Raw genomic sequence first — 19,877 nt, forward strand, 5'->3', positions numbered from 1 at the left:
GGTTGTTAGTGAAGGAGCGGAAGTGGACTGAAGTTCAAATAAAACAGCTGTCTTTAACAATACAATAACTGAGGGCAGGACTCTGTAAAAATGTAGGTTTTCTAACTAGAACATCTGCATATTTTACTACTTATATTGCTGCAAGTGGGGTAATATTGCTAGTCCACACTTCATGGTGGATTATTTACAGAAACAACACAGAAAATTGTAAAAACTGCAAAATAATTGTTAAAAAGAGTAGTAAAGACATCACAAATGGATGTCACTGCCAAAGATTTGACGACTGTTTAATAAACTTTAGACACAAGCATGTTTTAACCAATAAGAGATATGCCCGTATATGTAACCTGATGGATTGCTTTGTTCTTGAGTGGACGCATATACAGTAATGGATCGTTTTGTGGCTTGACTCATTGGCGCTTTGTTAAGAGACGGGTTTTTTTCAAAATTAACTTTTATCCGATTTTGGGAAACAATTTCTATAAATTGGCCCCAGTGAAAAGTTACCAAAATAAAACACTCAAAGTCACCACAATGTAGGGAAAAAAATGGGAGAGATCTAAATACATCATTATATACTGACAAAAGTGGTTTATAACACTGGAATCATTAATGCCAATAACCCTGACCATCAATATGATACTGTTAATAACAGCAGAGGGCTGGTTCAGACAGCATCTCGACTTGAAGGAACCAAAGTGAATCATCAATATTAAGGAGGCAGACAAAGGTTTGTAACGAGCATTCGATTTTATTAAAGGCACATCAGTTAGAAAGAACACACTAGTTGTGCAGGACATATACATTCATTGTCAATTACCTTTTACTTCCACTAAATCAAGTAAATCACATATTATGGTTTTCTACAGTTTGTGGACCAAAACAAAAACAACAATAATTGCCGTTTGTAAAAAAGAAAAAAAAAAAAAAAAAAAAAGAAAAGAAAAATCGTTCACTATTTTTTGCTCAGTCATGGAGCAGCCTTGTGATTTCAATTGAATGTCAGATTACGAGGTAAAAATAAAAAAATCATAAATACCTTGTCAATTGTATAAATAGAAGATACAAATTATTCAATACCTAGCCCCAGTTTTAGATTTGCTACCACTAACGCATCACATTTCACAGCAACATTAAATTCCCTTTCAATTATCCCAAAGGATTTCATTTTCCAGTGTATGGCAGAAGTTTGTATTGTTATTTTTAAGAATGTTGTAGGATGCAAACACATAGGAGTAGGCAGGTGTGTGCCTTTGTGCCACACGTCACTGGTTGCTTGGTTTTTCCAGATAAGGATCCGGCACACCAAGAGCACCTCTGTGGAACCTTCCCATCACATGCACTGGGGCCAGAATGCTGCACAGAGGTCTTGTAGCTGTTAAGTCACTGGACCCTCTGTCTCCTCTTTGTCTCGGCCCCTTCCAGGTCCTTCATGCAGGCGACTAGGAATCCGCGGCACTTGAGCGCATACTGCTCGGGAAAATCCCGGAAGTGGCCGACGTGGGGACTCGAGACAAAGTCGAAGCGTTCGGCCCAGGCGCCCTTCTGCTTCAAGGCGTCCACAAAGACCTCCACGTCCCGGTGCCTGATCACCTGGTCGGCCCTGGAGTACAGGTAGAAGTGAGGCCAGACGGGCGGGCGGTCCCGCACCGCGTCGTAGTGGTTCTTGTGGAAGTACCTGGTCAAAGGGTACAGCACCACCCGCAGCAGGAACACGGTCACCGCGAAGAGGGCCAGGAGGACGTACCGTAGAAAGGGAGTTATTTCGGGGCCCAGGGTGGCTGTCAGTGCGCGCAGGGCCCCGCGGACGTTCCCGCTACCTGGGGCGCTGTCCACCAGGGCCCCGATCACGCACAAGGAACTGAACTGTTTGTCGCTGTGCAGCAGCTCGATGATGTAGCGGTACAGCATGAAGCCGCCGTTGCTGAAGACGTGGAAGAAAACGGGGCTGTTCTCCACCTCGTAGTCATAGAGGACCTCCAGCAGCTTGAGGGCCGTGCTGCTCAGCTCCTTGTAGCCAAAGGACTCGGAGATGAACACAGTCTTCAGGGGAGCCGTGTAGCGGAGCGTGACACATCCCTGAAATTGAGGGACACAAAAGGAGATTAAGTAACGTTAGGGCAGAAGGACAACACATTAGCCACGTGATCTCGTCTCACCTGCTCGTTATAGATGGAGCTGTATTTGGACAGGTGCTTGTCTTTGCAGCCAGCCCAGCCCAGCAGAATCACAACTGGCTCCTTTGTCCCCTGCCAGTGTCTCTCTGCAAACGAGACACACGATTAAACTGCGCGTCGCCAAAGCTGCGTCCCCCGCAGAGCTGAAACGCAGCTCGCGTGTTAAGCTAACAGTCCGCGGGATTAACGTTAATTCACATTCAATTTTATGTTTCGGCTCCCCCGTAAAATACGCGCACAGCACAATGAAACGATGCTCACCCGAAGTGGCCGCATCTGGAAACACCAGGTTGTAGTCCAGTCCGTCGTCGGCCATTCCTGCACGCGAGAGAATCAACTGCGTCGGTCAGCAGATAACGTCCGGTTCATTTGGTTGTTTTAAACCGGCAGAAACGCAACAGCGCGAGACCGGCTACTGACACGGAACACGCGCAGAAAGGGCCGATAGACCGACGGTACCACAGTCCGCTTTGCCCGCTGGAGCGTTTCTTCTTCTCCGTGTCGCTGCTCGGCAGTCAACATCCAGCCGATGTCACTATAGCGATGCTGTGTGGTCAGCAGTGAGATGGCAGTCCAATCGCTCAACTTCTGCAGCTAGTAAACACGGACAGTTTTGACCCACGTTTCTGTTCCAAAAAATCTTGTGTATGTGTAACTACATTCTTATTTTATTCATACATTTGTCGTTTACCTGCAGTGAAATGCTGATTGAAAAGTGTTAAATGCATTAAAAAGACTGTAAAATTCTGTAAACTATTTGGTTTGACTGCAAACATTTACTAAAGAAAGTTTTGAACACCATCTGTCCTACAAGGTATGTAACAACAAATATGCCTTCTTTCATACTCCTGAGACATAAACATAAACATTTATCAGTGAAATCTTAACAGTAACAGACCTGTGATCTGCGGCGACCACCTGCAGAGTCATCGTGGTTTCTGTTATTCTTATTATTGCATGTAGCTTCACTAAGACGACAAGCGTAGACATTATAGCAGTTAATGAACCAATCAGATGGCAGTAGATAACTGCATCACCATGCAATATTATGACACTACAAATGAGACAAGACAATACACCATTTTTAGGAAATAATTTACATTGACTATTTTATGAAATTCTATGCAGTCTTTTAATTAAACATGTATTGCCAATATATGGCATACTTGAATATGACTTTTTTATCACCCACATCGAGTGAAGGAAACTGAAGGAGTCATAAATAAAAAAAAGACAAAATAAGACATTTATTCAGTAAGCACGATTCAGTCAGTACAAACATTCTCATTGTTGTTATAAGCAATCATGATCAGGAAAATATTCTTTGAAAATCAAGACATTTCCAAGACTTTGCTGCTTTTAGCTGGGCGCATTTATCAACTTTACAGGCAGAACACTGGACTTTCACCTCAATCAACAGAAAACGTTTTCAGTTATTTAGTGTGTGTCATACAAAACCTACCTCTACAATGTAAAAACATTTGAAATATACACATGTGTACATGTATATAGATGTATATATGTAAATATAATACTAATGGATGTATATTAATGTTGACAGTAATTGAATCATTTATTGCAAGCTGCAGGGGTAAGGTTCCGCAGAAGATTGGAAAAAAGTGACCATATGTTTGAAACATTCACTCTTTAATGTTGGATTATCTGATTCCAATGCCAATGTAAACAAAAGCAGCTTTCTGCCATCTGATTGGTTCATTAACTGCTATAATGTCTATGCTTGTCGTCTTAGCAAAGCTACGTGCAATAATAAAAATAACAGAAACCACAATGACTCTGCAGGTGGTCGCCGCAGATATGGTGTTCATGAATAAATCTTTCAATGTGATTTCTTTCCTAGCTCCTAGGTTTGGGGGCTCAGCAAGCTAAGATACTTGGTAAACGTGATTTTTCTCTTCATTTATTCATCTTGCATTACTCATTTCTTTGATATCCATTTAATACCTGGAGCTCAATGATTAGAGAGAAGATCTTAGTGCTAAAATGTTTTTGGTTAAATGCAGCCAGTTCTGGTTTGGCTTTTCAGGGGCCTGAAAGAGAAAATGGAGGAAATGGAGGAGAAATCGAGGTGATTGGTTAACTTTTCTAGAGCAAGTACTTTACATTAAGTGTATTTACAGCTGAAATATTAATTTCACTTTTCCCAATGGTTCACATTGTTCTCATACTCATGACATTTCTTTCTCCCATTGTTAGCAAATACCAACAAAAGCCCAAAACCAACAAATAAGGGATCCAAATCAAGAAGTAGTCTGGGATGTATCCAGTGTGTATGTTTTCCTCTCTACCTGCTGTTTAACTATTAAACACATAGCAATCCACACACTGTTGATCTGGGACACATATTCCTTTATTATAATAAACTGTTTTCTAGTTTGACTTTTTCTGACAACCCCCCTTCTGCTTCTGGGGGAGCCCCAAATCTGTATTAATTGATCACTGAACTAGCCACCAAAGAAACAAAAAAATGCTTGCCATAAACTACAGTTGCTTTTGAATTCTGAAATATGAATAAATATTTATTTTGCAACCTTCTCTTTTTGAAAATATTAGGCCTTCAGTAGCAAGCAGTTGTCTTGGAGCAGAGAGACAGGCTGGGACAGTTGGTTCTGATCTTTTCTGATGAGGTTTGATGACAATATAAGAAAGATAGAATTTTACAAAAATGTTTTATTCATTGCATATCCTGGAAACTTGTCTGCTCTGGAGAGTGAATGTTTCTTCACAACAGCTAGCTTTGATACACATGTCTAAGGGTCTAGACTACAACACTGTACATTTAAGTGAGGTTAAACTTCCTTAATGAACCATTTTTATCCAAAATGTAAACATAGTCCTATTTATCTGCTGCTGCATTTTTCACTCTAGATTTTAATGAATGTTTTAGAAAGCATGGAACTATAAAAAAAACAACTAACAATAAGGAAGGCGTATGAAAATGATTAGCAAATATGTAAAGAATAACTAAAGAAGCCCTGAGAAGCAAATGAGTAAAAATGAATGATCCATTTTCTAATTCTGATGAAAATGTTTGTAACTTGAGAAAAGGTTTAGCAGGATAATCACTTTAAATTAATTTTAGTATTATTTTCTTGTCTGTGAGAAAAATAGGTCAAAAATAGTTGGCAAGGAAAACATAATGGGGATCCTTTTACAGGGTTAAGTTGTTTCTTGTATTTTCATCATTTTATCCAGGGGAGGCTGCAGCGCACCACTGTCCAACCTTTTAAAAAGGAACACAAGCTTGTTTCTTGTTTTCTTCACAGACAGTTTCAATTACACAAACTGCTAACACACAATCTCTGTGCCTTGTGTTGAGCATTCATGGAAATTCCTTTTTATCACTTGGTGAATGGATTTCACCTTCACTTACCTCTCAGGGGCTTCTGCACATAACACATTTATGGTTGTCTGTTCAGTCATTGAGTTCTGCTCAGATCCCTCTGTGACGGTACCTTATGTCCACTTCAACAACACATACTGTACATCCCAATGTCCTGCGTGGAGATATGCTTTGCTGTTGCATGTTCACAGTGAATAGAAATAATGAAACTCTAGACTGTGTTGAAGTGAAAGCAACTGAAATGTGTTCACTTCTTTTCTGCTCGAGTGTCGACGTCTATGTGAGCGTGTGTGTATTTTATCTGCACCTCTTAGCAAAAGGGCCTTATTGTCTGTGTACTTGGGTCTAAATTGCATGCAGCGGACGTGTCATCATGGTGTGTTTGTGTGTGTGTATGTGCCTGCAAGTGTTTGTGTGTGTGTGTGATTCCTCCGTGTCCTCAGGTCCTCCTCTGATGCGTGTTGCCCACGTATGTGTTCTCTATGCACAGCACGATGTAGTGGTTAGAGCAGGAGCGGGTGTGCTGTCCCAACAGACGTCCCGTCTGCAGCAGCGCGGCCTGGCCCGTCACCGCCATGTCGGCAGTCCTCCATGCCTCGCAGTAGTTTGTGGTCAGACGGATGCCCACCGCGTTGGAGCCGTGCCACACCAGCTTCTCAGGCCTGGAGGTCAGGGGGACAGAGACACAATGAGTGGACGTCACATGGGCTGCCGCTTTGCTAAATCAAGATTGAAAAAAGCAATGTTCACAGATTGAAGACATGCAGGTCAGGTAACTGGGAACTCTAATATGCACAAGGATGTTTAAGGAGGATGTCTCTTATCAGAGAGAGAGAGAGAGAGAGAGAGAGAGAGAAAAAAAGAGAGAGAGAGACAGCCTCATCATCACCGTCGTCACAGTCCATTTATCTATCTACAAATGTGTTGCTCATGCATTCGTTCCTCAGTAGAATAGAGGACAGCAGAGCTGTTGTACTGTGTTTGAAAGTCAGTTTTTAGACTTGTGATGGACTATTGTTTTTGCCAGCTTCTTTCCACAACTGCATCATGCCACGCCCTTCTGCCACTGCAAGTAGATAACAAAAAACTGAAGAATATTTGCGAGAGCTATGAAAAAGCTTTACATCACGTACACAGACCTCATCCCCCTTTTCAGCCCCATTTCCTGTCCAGTGTTCATTGGCTCTGATCGGATAAAGGCAGGTGCCCCAAAACACCTCAGCTATTGTCAATATCATTACTTTCCATTGGAACATGGGTTCTGTCAGCAGTAAAATATTACTTTATTTGGGGGGATGTCATGAAACCACCAAGATGCTTGGATTCCATTTCCCACCACACAAACCATTTCCTTTACTTGCTCACAGAGCACACACACACACACACGCTCAATCACCATGCAGGGTCAGACAGCACATTGCGTCCGTCAAAGGAGTAGATGGGTGTTGATGGGTTAAACGTTCCTCCATTCCCGGAGAAGATGGACATCCAGCTACTGAACAAAACTTCACCCTGACGAGAAAAGGACAGGTTTAAGATTTATATATTTCTTTATTTCTTATTTTCGCTCCAAACCGGGATACAGTGTAGAAAATTGAATACATTTACATTTGGGCTGAAGTTTTTGCCCTCAAAATCATAACCAAAAAATGTCACAAAAGAGTCTCTCTAAATTTTTTTATAAAGAATCCAAACAATTCTTTTCAGTTCATCAGGAATAAGGAATATTTGTCGCCAAAGTATGTTAGACATACAAGGAATTTAACATGACAGGTGGTGCAATGGACAACAAGACAAATAACACAGTGCAGGAAATTAAACATGTTCAATTTACAATTAAATATACAGTAGAAAATAGAAGAATATAAACTAGATTATTATCGCTAGTTAATGCAAACCACTAAAATGGTCTAAAACGCATGAGAACCATACCTGAAAAACAGCAAACCCAACAGAGAAACACTTCATATCATGTATTAAAGGACCTTTGAAATGTAAACAGAAAGCTCTCCTCACCCTGAGGTTCACCACCGGCATATCGGTGCGGTCCGCCTTCCTCACGATTGTTGCCAAGTCCTGGAGGTGCGAGGACAGGAAGGCCCTGTAGGTGGTGGTCAGTCCCATGGAGCGGGCCTGCTGGTAGCACTGGAAGTCCGCCCCCCGGATGCCACGCATGTCCCCCTTCAGTGGGGAATTCAGGGCTACCAGGTGGAGCTGGGAAAGAGAGAAATACAGATGAAGAAGCCTAGATGAAGAGAAAAAATACTTGGCCAAATCAGACACGGTTGTTATTCTGCCAAGAGATTTGACCTTGCTTGACAAGTGCGCACTCACCCCAGGTACGTCGTTGAAGGTCTGTGGTAGTACGTTATAGATGGGCTGATATCCTCTACTGCCCTCTTGAAGCTCCTATTCAACACAAACAATCATCAGAAGTTGTTTTAGTTTTAAATGTAAAGATAGAAAGTTTAAACGCCAAATACAGCTAAATATAATGGCACCATCTGACAAACCTCCGTGCAATGTGCTCAAATAAATAGGACATTCCACAATGGTGTTTCAGGCAGAAAATTTGTACATAATATTACCCTTATAATAACACCTTCAGTATTATTTAAGTTCACTGCAAGGTTTGTCGAGACGTGCCTGAAGGCAGACTTAGGTATTGTTTTAAGAGAAACATGCTTTTGAAAGTAAATTGCTGCAACTGGCGTTTTGCAAAGTATCCCATTTAATGGATGTCTTCTGAATTATTTGTCAAACATTGAAGACGATTCTTTTCTGTCTACTCGGCCGGCACACAACCTGACAGCATTTGACCCCGAAACTCGGGGCGATTCACACAAGTGAATCCCAAATAAGTTCCAAAAATTGATGTTAAAAAAGTGTAATTCACTGAAATGTATGTGTACCTGGCTCTGGCTGTGAGTCTTGAGCGGTCTGCTCCAATCTCCAGGTCTGCTGAGGGACTGTGACACGGCTGAGGTGGATGGTCCAGATTGGATCAAATCCCCGAGCTGAAGGAGAGACACACAAGACAGAATGCAGTACAAAGGCACAGTTAAACGCGTTGAGCCACACACACAATACACACCTGGATCTTACGCCAGCCGTCGCGTGCTCTAATGTACAGCTCTCCTCCCTTCTCAGACACGTAGACCAAGGTTCCCTCCGCGGCCCGGTTAGTCTCTCTGCCCAGAGCGTGGATCGTCTTATAGGTTGGTACCTGACACAGACCATCATACTGGCTTTATTAACTGTAGAAGTAAGTTTTTCTTAATCTCTCCTTCTACAGATACATTCTTTACTGGACACTCACAACAGTATCATACATTATTTCATAATAACTGTAACATACAGTTAAATGTTCTACCTTTTTATGTGCATTAACAGTGAATGCCTTAAATGAACAGTTAATGATGTAAATTAACCATAACAGCAAACTTCTGTAATTTGACAGCATGATACAGGTAGGAGAAGCTAAAACTGAAGCTAACAACCCTCTCTTCTTTCTGTCACTTCTTATTGTCTCATCTTTGTACTTTTGGTATACTATAGGTACCCTTGCTCAATAGAGGGTATCTTACAGGGTTGGCATATCCCGGAGATCCAGATGGGCCGGGGGGACCAGGTGGGCCAGGGACGCTGACCCCTGAGAACAAATCATCCGAAAATCCTTGATCAGACAAATGAAACTTTGTCCATACGTTGCATCACTACAAGCTGAAGTCCACATCTATTTCTCCACTTCACATACCCGATGCAGGTGCCATTCCTTGGGGTCCAGCAGGGCCGGGGGGCCCACGGGGACCAGGTCGTCCATACCCAGGGGCCCCAGGTTCACCCACAGGACCAGTAGGTCCTGAAGGGCCAATGATGGATTCCCCTTTTGGACCCTACAGCATTATACAGACAGGCTGATTCATCTGGTAATCCATGCGCACATTTTCAAAGAGATACCACTATTTCACTGTGTGGTGCACGCAACCTCAAAGATATTTCACCAGCACCAAACTCACAACAAGAGCACAATCTATAAATCCGCTGTAATCAGACGCATTAATTACAATTAATAATTTCAATATGTGAATACCAGAGGTGTGGACTCGAGTCATGTGACTTGGACTCGAGTCAGACTCGAGTCATGAATTTGATGACTTCAGACTCGACTCGACAAAACGTACAAAGACTTGCAACTCGACTTGGACTTTAACATCGATGACTCGTGACTTCACTTGGACTCGAGCCTTTTGACTCGAGAAGACTAGCTACTTCCCATGAAAACCTGGGGGAAAACATTTCCCACGGCCGCGCCGCTCTGTTTATCTGCATCTGTCAAAAAAATGTGCGCCACCTGTATGCAGAGAGCGCTGCCTGCACGACATCCAATCACTGCAGTCCCACCTGGTTCTGATTCGACAGCATCTAAACAGGCACATTGCAAGACAACCAATGAAGCGCAACAAAGCGGCAGTTGGAAAAATGATACCGAAGGTAGTTTCGTTTGGCTATAAAAATTACGAGGTAGTCCACAAAACACTAGTTGCTATTTGCAAAACATGCGGGTCGAAGATTAGAGACGGAGCTGCCACAACGTCCAACTTTGTTCGACACCTGAAGTTGCACAAAGAAAGGTAAGTTTTGAACGAATGCTGAGCACCTTATCAAATGTACCGTAACTCACGAGCATTTTACCGTATCAACGAGACAGCTCGTTCATGCTTACAAAAATCGGGATTTTTGAACCCGGATTCAGACTGTGATGGAAATCCTCGCCAACATTATGTCAACGTCCGTTTTAAAGTACAATAACACAGTCACAGTGGATCCACCATTACCCTTCCCTTCCCTACGTAGTCTAGGTCTGTGAGGCAGCGCACCATCACCCAGGGTTCCCCGTCCCCACTTTGCTTTAGAGCATATAACTTCGGTTTCTTGAGGGAAGGGCTTTTGAAGCAGTGAAAATATTCTTAATATTGCATAAACGGAAACGTATTATCGTATATCTTAGTGTACAATAGACAATGAATATTAACACAACATTGATATGAGTAAAGAGTAGTTTCAAATAAAACATGTGGTTATAAAGGATTTTCTGACATCTGTTTCATATTCTTCTGTTACAGGTATGAAGAATACCAGATGAACAAAAGCATCGTAGATGAATCACAACAGCCAATCTCACAATTCCTGGACACTCGTGTAGGGCGTTACAGCATGAGTCACTGCTGTGCATTGTTCTAGTGCAATATTCTGTTGAAATAGAATTTTTTGTGACAATTACATTTTCTGTTTCTTACTGTATTTGGTTAATGTCATTGTATAAAGAGGTTTAAACAAATACAAATCTTACAGACATACATGATTTGTATACATTTTATTTCTGTAATAAGAGGACTTGAAATGACTCGAAACTAAAATGGTAAGACTTTGGACTCGACTTGGGACTTGCCTCATCTTTGACTCGACTTGACTCGGGACTCGAGGGCAACGACTTAAAGACTTGCATGACAATGACTTTGTCCCACCTCTGGTGAATACATACCGATTGGAATAGTATTTAAGTAGATCTTACCACAAGTCCTGACCTCCCAGGCAGTCCTGGGGGACCAGGTACACCACTGTCACCCTTTTCTCCCTTCTGACCTTGGTATCCCTGATCGCCTCTAGCACCCTGAGAGATTCACAAAAAACAAAAACAAACCTACTCAAGAAGCTCAGGAAGCTAATACCATCGGCTCAAATACTTGAGAATGGTTTTGTCATCTGTAGTTCTGCTTTTGACCCACGATGCAGGAGGTTTGAGTACTTACCACAAGTCCGTCTGGAATCCCGGGCGCTGTGGAAGAAAGTTCACATGGCGTATATGATGCACGTTCCAGCAGTTATTACTTTTTTTGTTGAATTGATTTTTTTACTTTCCCGAGGCTTCTTACAAAGTGTAGTATGAGAGAGAAAGTCAATGGAAATAAAGAGAGATGTCTCACCAGGTGTGCCTGGTTCTCCACATATTCCCTCATCTCCTTTATCTCCTTTAGCTCTGACGGCATCTCCCGCTGTCACTGCTTCCTACACACACACACACCGCCCATACACACATTTTCAATATATGGATACCAGCCCGTTGGCAATAGAAGGCACTTGCATCTGCAAATTATTTTTTCAAAGCTGTAAAGAATGTTGAAAACTATAAAACTGGTTATAAAAAAACAGACGGATGAGTTAAATACAAGCAATGCATGCTTGAGACATCAGCACGTTCAGCCCTCTGGCTCTGGTTGTTATAATACAAAGGCTTGGGAAACACATGGTTAAAACTGGAGTTTTTTAAGAAACAGATCTGCACATCGACCTGTTTTTCACTAAGCTACTGCCAATGGAGGCTTCCTGGAGGCCCGTGAAACACCTTCGTCGCCACTGCTTTCAATGCAATTTGCTGCATAGACACACAATTCAAAGACCAAGTCCCCAGTGGGGGACACCTGTCAATCACACACATATTCTCTTTTTCATTAATTGAACCATAATGGAATTAATGAGCATCATGCTGTATCGGAGAGTTTTTTTTTAAGTTTTCAGCCACTAACCCAGCACCAAGACAACAGACTTAACCTTTCTGAAAACATTTTGATCTGAGAGATGAAAGGCGGGCCAGAATTTGATATTTCCCACTTTGGATGCAACCAATCGGATTGAAGCTTCTCCTTGGCATAACATAAAAATTGAGAAGTTATGGTCAACATGTTAAAGCCCCTATAGATTTAAAAAAAAATAGAGTAGAAGTATCAATAATATTCATATTGTTTGCCTCACTTTCAGGGGATCATTCAGCTCCCTGACAAGGACTGTAAGGATAGACAAGGAAAGTGGAATTCAGTCTCAGACCCTCTTTTAACATCCTGTATGGTTGATCAGAATGGATTTAGCACATGAAAAATGTGGGTGCACCCATTTTGCATGAAGGTTCAACCACAAATACCTCCTCACTAGAGATACAAAAGGAGTTTTAATGCGTTAGGAAATGGGGTCCAGACCAGAGAGATTTAGCCATTTTAAAGAATCATTAGGACAGAGGGAGGGAGGAGAGGAGAAAATAAAGGGGGTAAAAAGGTTTGTAGCCCAGACCAGAGAGCTGCCATGCTGCTACACCCACACACCAAAAGAACCAACGAATAGTCAGATTTCAATGTGAAACAGACCAATCAGAAGCTCCGACTCCGACTTACTCGTCCCTTTTTGCAGTGCGGTCTGGGGCGCACCGGAAACACTGTCTTTAAAATTCAAAGAAGAGCGATGTAATCAGACTAGGTGAGTCATGAGCTTCAAAGACAGTTTGAGGGAATAATAAAATGAACACAAACAAACTGGCTTCCAACACTTTATCACAGCGCTTCAAAACCAATATGTGTCGTACCTTAATGAAGTGGATGAGAGGATTTTTCTAATTCTTCCAATGGTTTGTAGAAAGAATTGTCAATCTCTCATTTTCTGAATTCAAACACAAACTCACATCTACACTTGAGCTTGAGTGATTTTCAATGGAAGCTTATTTCCTCAATAAAAGATTTTCAAGATTTTTGGTGTTCCAAAATAATTTCTTTTTTAAGATATTTGAAAAAACAGCTTTTTAAATATTCCAATACAAAGTGTGGGCGGTATCTTATCATCAACCTCAATGACCATAATCATGATGCCAGTCCACCAACTGAATTTGAAGTTAGAGAAAAAAAATGTACGAATGGAAACTCACTCCTTTAAGCCCAATAACTCTTCCCGGATGTCCAGGTGCGCCTGGAGGACCAGGAGGTCCCTGAGAGGGTGAGAACATTATCACATTAGTGTGAGCGCCCAGTAACATTTCTCATCTAGTTTCTAACCAAAGTGAAAACAACGGGTTTCAACAACAAGGACATCAAAATGTTTTAAGTCCTTTCTTTCAATTCTTACCGGTAGGCCGACAGAGTCTCCTTTGTCACCTTTCCTCCCAGGCATACCAGATCGTCCCTGAAGACAAAGAGCGGTATTTGCAAAAGACAAAAAGATTGTGCAGGGCCCACAGTGTATTGCACCATACAGTTTCTCTTGTTGATAAAATATCACTAATTAAGTGTGTTGCCAGTACCACAAATACCGTATTTTCGCGACTATAAGGCGCACTGAATTATAAAACGCACCTTTAATGAATCGCCGATTTTAGAACTCTTTTCCTATATAGGGCGCACCAGATTATAAGGCGCATAGAATAGAAGATACTCCAGTAAAACGTTTGACTGGGGTTGCGTTATGCATCCACTAGATCGGGCTAAGCTAAATCAAACGTTATTAAGCGTTCACTCCCATGGTAACGTTGTTCAAACGTTAATGTGGATATTAACAATATCTCTGAACCTCCAACTGTCGTTCTTGATTAATGAAAACATTCTTGGCAAATGCTTTCGAGCATCTTGCACCGAGAGGCACCGCTGGAACAGACGGTGGCACCTCGCGGCGGACCGTCAGCTCGATCCCGAGATCCAACTACGAGCTTTTTAACTACAGCAGCTTTAATATACGCTGTTGGAGCTGGAATTACCGTGGCTGCTGGCACCAGACTTTGCCTCCAATAGATCCTCGTTAACCAGTACGGATCAACCAATTGATCCATATATCTGGCGCTCCGGATTATGAGAAAAAAAAGGATTTTAAGTGCGCCTTATAGTCGCGAAAATACGGTAGGCTACTCCTCTTACTTTAAGGCTCCTTTAAAAATAAACTAGAAATAAGAAACATTTGATTTGACCATTTGATAACAAGACTTTCCGAGGTGCTGTTTAGTTTTTTGATTGATACGATCTTAATTAGAGAATCATAATCACAGGTAATAAGGAGTGCAGGCGGTTCCTCACCAAAAAAATGGTTATTTATGAATAGATCAATGAAAAAATGATAAAAAGACGAAGAAATACATTGTTTTTCGGGCTTGGCACTAAAGAATACTGCATATAAGTATATGTGTTGTGAATTTTTCACATTGAGTTTTGTTACCAGTACCTAAACTACAAGGAGAGAATTATACAAGAAATATATTGTACTCACTGAACGGCCAGGAAAGCCATATTCTCCCTTTTGTCCAGCTGGTCCTATTGGGCCCTGAAATAAACAGCCACACGGATGTTAATTTCAACTTATAACAACATGAATAAAGAGATTTGTGTTGAAGTCCTACTTAGTAAATATGTATTACTAGATATTTATGTCCTATTGAACATTCAAACTCACCATAAGTCCGACAGGTCCAGGAAACCCACGGTCACCCTGAATGACCAGGTAGTGCAGTGAATTGTGAGGCAAGAATATATAGACGAGACATGTGGCATTATTTATATTTTTGACAGTAATACACATGTTTTCAAATGGCAGCTTGTTTCTCAGGCCTCCAATAGAGCTGTGGGAATCTTCACACAGTCTCAGATTTGATACCGATTCAAGTCTTCAAGAGCTCCATTGTGTCACGATGCTTATTTCTTGTGTCCTCTTCACCTCAACTCTGACTCTTGGTGTCCTCTTCACCTCAACTCTGACTCTTGGTGTCCTCTTCACCTCAACTCTGACTTTTGGTGTCCTCTTCACCTCAACTCTGACTCTTGGTGTCCTCTTCACCTCACCACTGAGTCTTGATGTCCTCTTCACCTCACCACTGACTCTTGGCGTCCTCTTCACCTCACCACTGACTCTTGGCAGCCTCTTCACCTCACCACTGAATCTTTTCAGTGAGTTTGCAGGAAATATTGACATCCGCTCCTCAAATTCCCCTCTGGATAAGTTAAGATTGATCGTGATTGGAGTAAGAGGTCACTTGTCTGGTACCTTGATGCCTTTGGGTCCCTGGGGGCCTTTTGGCGCGGATAAGAGGGACCCATCAGCAGCAATGGTCACCCCCGCCTCTCCCTTCTCCCCCTGTTAGCACAAAGACACCAACATTTTTTTGGTTATATTCCTACATGTATGGTACATGGGTCTCTGTTGAAACTAATTGTCTCAATTGTCACATGTTATAATATTTTTATATTTTTTTGTGTAGCTCTCACCTTGAAGCCTGCTGGTCCCTGGACTCCCACAGGGCCGGGGTCTCCCTTTGGTCCTCTGGGGCCCTGGGGAGTGATTCAATTGTAGTGTGATTTGGTTTAGTGAGTTTTATATATATATATATGAATACACAAAAATAAACATTCCGGGTCCGTTATCAGCCCAAGACAGCAAAAACCAAAATTGGAGAAAAAAATGTTACATGGCTTTAAAAGATATGTTGCATCTTCTGTCATGAACTAAACAAACATCCATGTACTCTTTCAAATTGTAAGAACAGAGTCAACTGGTGATACAAATGATCAGCATAAGGAAGTGTTGTAAAAAGGCTCTTACAGGAAATCCAGCTCTACCAGGCAACCCTTCAGGGCCCTGCAACACAAACAAACAACAAAGCCACATGTCAAAACGTAGCTAGAACAGCAGTCATGGTTTAATACTGTTGTTTTCGGACAAAGCCAAAAAGCAACATTCTCCCACACCACAAACGTTTGCAGCCCAAGCCCTTTTTTAAATGCATAGATGCAAGTGTATGAACTCCTTTTATTGTTTTTTTTATGTATATGACCCCTGCATCTGATGCATTTTTCTGTCCCTTTTTATTTGGTTGTGGGAGGTCGTAATACATCACATTACTTCTGACCTTTTAGCTGGTGCCTCTTAGTCAAACAGTTTCCATAGAAGGTTGGTACCAACTTGATAGACATTATCCTTAATAGGTTAGTGATACGGACCATGGGGCCTGGTGCTCCTCTGATCTCTGTGAAGTTGAAGATTCCGTCGGTTAAATTGAACAGCTGTAAATGAAATAGACAGTGAGTGAAAGTGGCACCTTTCTGCAGGGTATGTTTAGAGCTTTGCAGATTTCAGTAAATAAGAAGGGCACACATACGTCGAACAGATTGGGGAGCGGCCCAGGAAGTCCAGGAGCTCCTGGTGGTCCTGGAATACTGAGTCCATCAACACCACAATCACCCTTTATGACCCCCCAAAAAGTACTTTGTTAAAATAAAAATGTGGCAGCTGCCCACATTAGTTTTCATTTGGTACATAGCTATAATGAAAATATGAATCATAGCCTCTAAACAAGCGTCATAGAGCATAAGAAAACATTGAAATAAATGGTGGAGACAGCATAGCTATGACTATTATGCCAGACCTACCTTGTGTCCTTGATTGCCCTTTTCTCCTTTGGCCCCCTGTTTGTAGTCAAGGGAAATAAAAAAGTAATTTATCTGTTGTTAACCACCATCTAGAAACCATATGCTTATATAACAGGGATTTGACACATTATACCAGTCGTACTGGAGTACGAGTAGTAGTATGAGTAGTAGAAACTGTAGAAGCTAATGAAGCTAGATAGATGTCTACAACTGACACTTCTGCTAACTTTCTTGCTATAATTAATATGTCTTGGGTGACAAATGTGATAGATGAGCTAGTGTAGTTTGCTGTATGAATTTAAATCCTTCTCCTTTTGGGATAATTCTTTAGTGGTAATTATACAAAATGAGTAGTAATTATTGAGTCCAGTCATTTAAAACCTGTAGCTTCCTAGCCTCTTTCTAGCCAGAGAAACGGGAGAAGATGAACAACATCTTGTCTGAATGCATAGAAATGATGCCGATGCCCTGCTGGAAAGACAGCGGCACAAGCTTATTTTCCAAAAAGGTTAGATAAACCGAGCATATTTAGATACGCTTTATTTATGTAATTACACAATTTGACACCATAATCCCATCATTATTCTTTACAAATGAAAAAAACAGTAACACAAATTGGTAAGGGCCACGACAACCAATTGTAAAGTACACAGCAAATCTGATGATGTAACAACAGTTCGACATTTGTCCGTATCAGTTATATCATCAACACGTTTGCTGTGGAAACACCTGCTATTTGTCACCGTTTGGGTTCTTGTCTTGTTATATTTTGAAGTTTCATATCTCTTGTGTTCCTGGGTAACTTCACTTCCTGCCTTGTCCTGTGATTGTCTGCAGTGTCGATGATCGTTTCCAGCTGTGTCCAATCACCTGCACCCCCCTTGTGTATTTAAACCTTGTGAGTCTCTTGTCTCTTGTCGCGTCTCATCATTGTCATGTAAGTTTATGTCCTTGTTGTTTCAAGTCCAGGCCCCCGTCTTTGTTGTTTTCCCTCCTTCCCCTTTTTATCGGTTGGAGTGATTTTGAGTTTCGTTTTTGACTATTAAAGTCCTTTTATTTTGAACACTGAGTCCTCCCTCCTTGCCCACGACCCGCCCCCACTGACACTACTTACCCTAGCACCTGGTAGTCCTGCAGGACCTTGACGACCCTCTGGTCCTGGGTCCCCTGGCTGACCCTACAATCCACATGCTTATTATTTGGGTCATTTCATGGTGAGTTTCAAATCAAACAACTATGTTATTGTTTCATAAAAGGACGAAGGCTTTTTAAAAGTCCCCGCTCACTGTTAGAAGCGGTACACTAAAACCACATATATATATATCCCCATTCCCATTGGCAGTGCCATTAAAGAATCATCTTACTTTGACAGACAGCCCTGGAGCACCAGTGGTTCCATCCTCACCCTACAGAAGACATGGGAGAGCATTTTCAACCACTGTATCATTACCTAATACCTAGCTAGCATTTAATGCTTTCATTTAATTCTTCATAAATAGAAACACTTGTACATGTATTACCTTGGCACCCTGTGGGCCAGGTATGCCTGGGGGACCCTAGAAAAAAACAAAAGGATTTGATATATTAAATGAAACACAGCAAACAATGTATTTAAAAACACTCTCTGGCACTAACCTGTGGGCCTCTGACTCCAGCTTTGATGAGCATGTCACTCTTCCCGGAACCCTCCATATCCTGAAAACAATAACAAAGTCTAGTGCTACACATTGCACTCACACTCTTAATAATTCAAATGGACTTGAAACAGCCGGAATGCTATGTGTGTGCGTAGATCTTTGGTATTAAATTGGGTCACCTCGATAAAGAAGTTGGTTCCTGGAGGGCCGGGAGGGCCAGCAGGACCCGGGGAACCTGCTGGGCCTCTCTTCCCTGGTGGACCACTGGGCCCTGGTTGCCCCGGAGACCCTGCTTTACCCTCAGACCCACATTCACCCTGCAGAAAGAAAAACTGTCTGGTTAGCAGTAATTTGTTGCTCTTCTTAGCCAAGAACCCAAAATGTGTTTGTTTTGATGATGAAATAGAAATGCAGACATCAAGCACATGGTCAGTGGATTTATCTTGGATTATGCTGTGTTGAGTTATATATTACCTTTGGCCCAGGTGGCCCAGATAATCCTTGGTTACCCTTAGGATTTCAGAAAGAATAGAGAAAGAAAAGAAAAAAATTGATGACCATGAAAATGTGCCCTGATGAGAGTGACTGATAGAGTTCACTAAGCTCTCTCAGAACATTTTGAGGACCATACCTTTGCTCCCACTGATCCAGGGAGACCTGGATCCCCATCTCTTCCTGATGGACCCTAGACAAGCAAACGCAGACAGAAACAAAGAGAGCCCAACAAAAAGACGAGTCACAGCAAATGTGCAAACAAAGAAAAATATGATGCTTTCATCCAGCCGTTCATCCAGCCTTTAGCCATTCCAAAAGGTGACAGCACGTCGGTCTGAAGGAATACCCGTCATGACTCAGCTTCCTTAAGTGATAAAATCATCCATGCCGATGTCATTACAAGAAGGTCGTCCATCATAGATAATGTTCACACAATGTTGAACGATTATTAAATTGTTAGTCACAGTCTTGTAATACCAACCTCAATGCCTATCATATTATTTTAAGAAATTGGTTGTTTCGGCTTCAGCTAAAATTTGACACAAAGCAGTGGAATCAGCAGTCATTGTTGTTTTCTCATCACTTTACAGGAAAGTTGAAATGATTCCTTCACAAAAGCAGCATCAGAACAAAGTCTGTACAGTTTATTGTACAAAATGACAAGAGGCCTCAGACTTTTTCAGTAAAACACAAAATACCAAGGCACACTGACTTCTTGAAGGCAAACCCATGGCTCATGAGATTATTAGCTAAAAAATGCACCAAGGGAGGCAATATATCTGCTTGTTGATCTTTTGAACACTTTAATCCTATGCAGAATATCTCAATAACAAGTTTTTCAAAGCTATCAGAATGACAAAATTGTCATTGTGTTATTTGCCTAATCCAACGTTCCCATACAGTGATCAGTGTACCTTGAAGCTTTGCATTAACTGAAAACAGCCAATTTAGAGCAATGTGCAAACATTTCAGCAAATGC

General features: G+C 41.7%; 2 protein-coding genes across 3 annotated transcripts in view; both read right to left on the reverse strand.

Annotated features, from left to right (window-relative positions):
• Nucleotides 1-917: 917 nt before the first annotated feature.
• Nucleotides 918-2,764, reverse strand: tmem53 (transmembrane protein 53). Its single transcript, XM_037459508.2, has 3 exons — nt 2,439-2,764; nt 2,160-2,263; nt 918-2,079 (listed from the first exon to the last, which is right to left on the reverse strand). The coding sequence occupies exons 1-3, from the start codon at nt 2,491-2,493 to the stop codon at nt 1,384-1,386; spliced, it is 855 nt and encodes a 284-aa protein (XP_037315405.1). The 5' UTR covers nt 2,494-2,764; the 3' UTR covers nt 918-1,383.
• A 636-nt stretch (nt 2,765-3,400) lies between these two features.
• The window catches only part of col15a1b (collagen, type XV, alpha 1b), a 38,612-nt gene continuing 22,135 nt past the window's right edge, over nt 3,401-19,877 (reverse strand). For both annotated transcript variants that reach the window (XM_062557707.1, XM_062557706.1), the window contains 29 exons: nt 19,035-19,088; nt 18,878-18,913; nt 18,583-18,720; nt 18,402-18,461; nt 18,287-18,322; nt 18,131-18,172; nt 17,881-17,943; nt 16,767-16,802; nt 16,496-16,579; nt 16,338-16,400; nt 15,940-15,975; nt 15,606-15,668; nt 15,385-15,474; nt 14,797-14,832; nt 14,614-14,667; nt 13,486-13,542; nt 13,289-13,348; nt 12,765-12,809; nt 11,526-11,607; nt 11,352-11,377; nt 11,114-11,212; nt 9,296-9,434; nt 9,126-9,190; nt 8,633-8,764; nt 8,451-8,555; nt 7,873-7,947; nt 7,555-7,752; nt 6,935-7,050; nt 3,401-6,200 (listed from right to left, as the gene is read on the reverse strand). In XM_062557707.1, the coding sequence (XP_062413691.1) occupies nt 5,978-6,200; nt 6,935-7,050; nt 7,555-7,752; nt 7,873-7,947; nt 8,451-8,555; nt 8,633-8,764; nt 9,126-9,190; nt 9,296-9,434; nt 11,114-11,212; nt 11,352-11,377; nt 11,526-11,607; nt 12,765-12,809; nt 13,289-13,348; nt 13,486-13,542; nt 14,614-14,667; nt 14,797-14,832; nt 15,385-15,474; nt 15,606-15,668; nt 15,940-15,975; nt 16,338-16,400; nt 16,496-16,579; nt 16,767-16,802; nt 17,881-17,943; nt 18,131-18,172; nt 18,287-18,322; nt 18,402-18,461; nt 18,583-18,720; nt 18,878-18,913; nt 19,035-19,088 (2,313 nt within the window). In that variant the 3' untranslated portion in view covers nt 3,401-5,977. The remainder of the gene's footprint in view (nt 6,201-6,934; nt 7,051-7,554; nt 7,753-7,872; nt 7,948-8,450; nt 8,556-8,632; nt 8,765-9,125; nt 9,191-9,295; nt 9,435-11,113; nt 11,213-11,351; nt 11,378-11,525; nt 11,608-12,764; nt 12,810-13,288; nt 13,349-13,485; nt 13,543-14,613; nt 14,668-14,796; nt 14,833-15,384; nt 15,475-15,605; nt 15,669-15,939; nt 15,976-16,337; nt 16,401-16,495; nt 16,580-16,766; nt 16,803-17,880; nt 17,944-18,130; nt 18,173-18,286; nt 18,323-18,401; nt 18,462-18,582; nt 18,721-18,877; nt 18,914-19,034; nt 19,089-19,877) is intronic.

Source organism: Pungitius pungitius, chromosome 15, assembly GCF_949316345.1.
Source record: "Pungitius pungitius chromosome 15, fPunPun2.1, whole genome shotgun sequence".
Lineage (NCBI taxonomy): Eukaryota > Metazoa > Chordata > Actinopteri > Perciformes > Gasterosteidae > Pungitius > Pungitius pungitius.

What these genes read in the sequence shown, in the direction of transcription:
- tmem53 (XM_037459508.2), bottom strand. Translation starts at nt 2,493, where the DNA reads ATGGCCGACGACGGACTGGACTACAACCTGGTGTTTCCAGATGCGGCC. An exon ending in TCCAGATGCGGCCACTTCGG is followed by an intron (nt 2,264 to 2,438) that starts GTGAGCATCGTT and finishes TCTCGTTTGCAG; the next exon opens with AGAGACACTGGCAGGGGACA. An exon ending in GCTCCATCTATAACGAGCAG is followed by an intron (nt 2,080 to 2,159) that starts GTGAGACGAGAT and finishes CCTCAATTTCAG; the next exon opens with GGATGTGTCACGCTCCGCTA.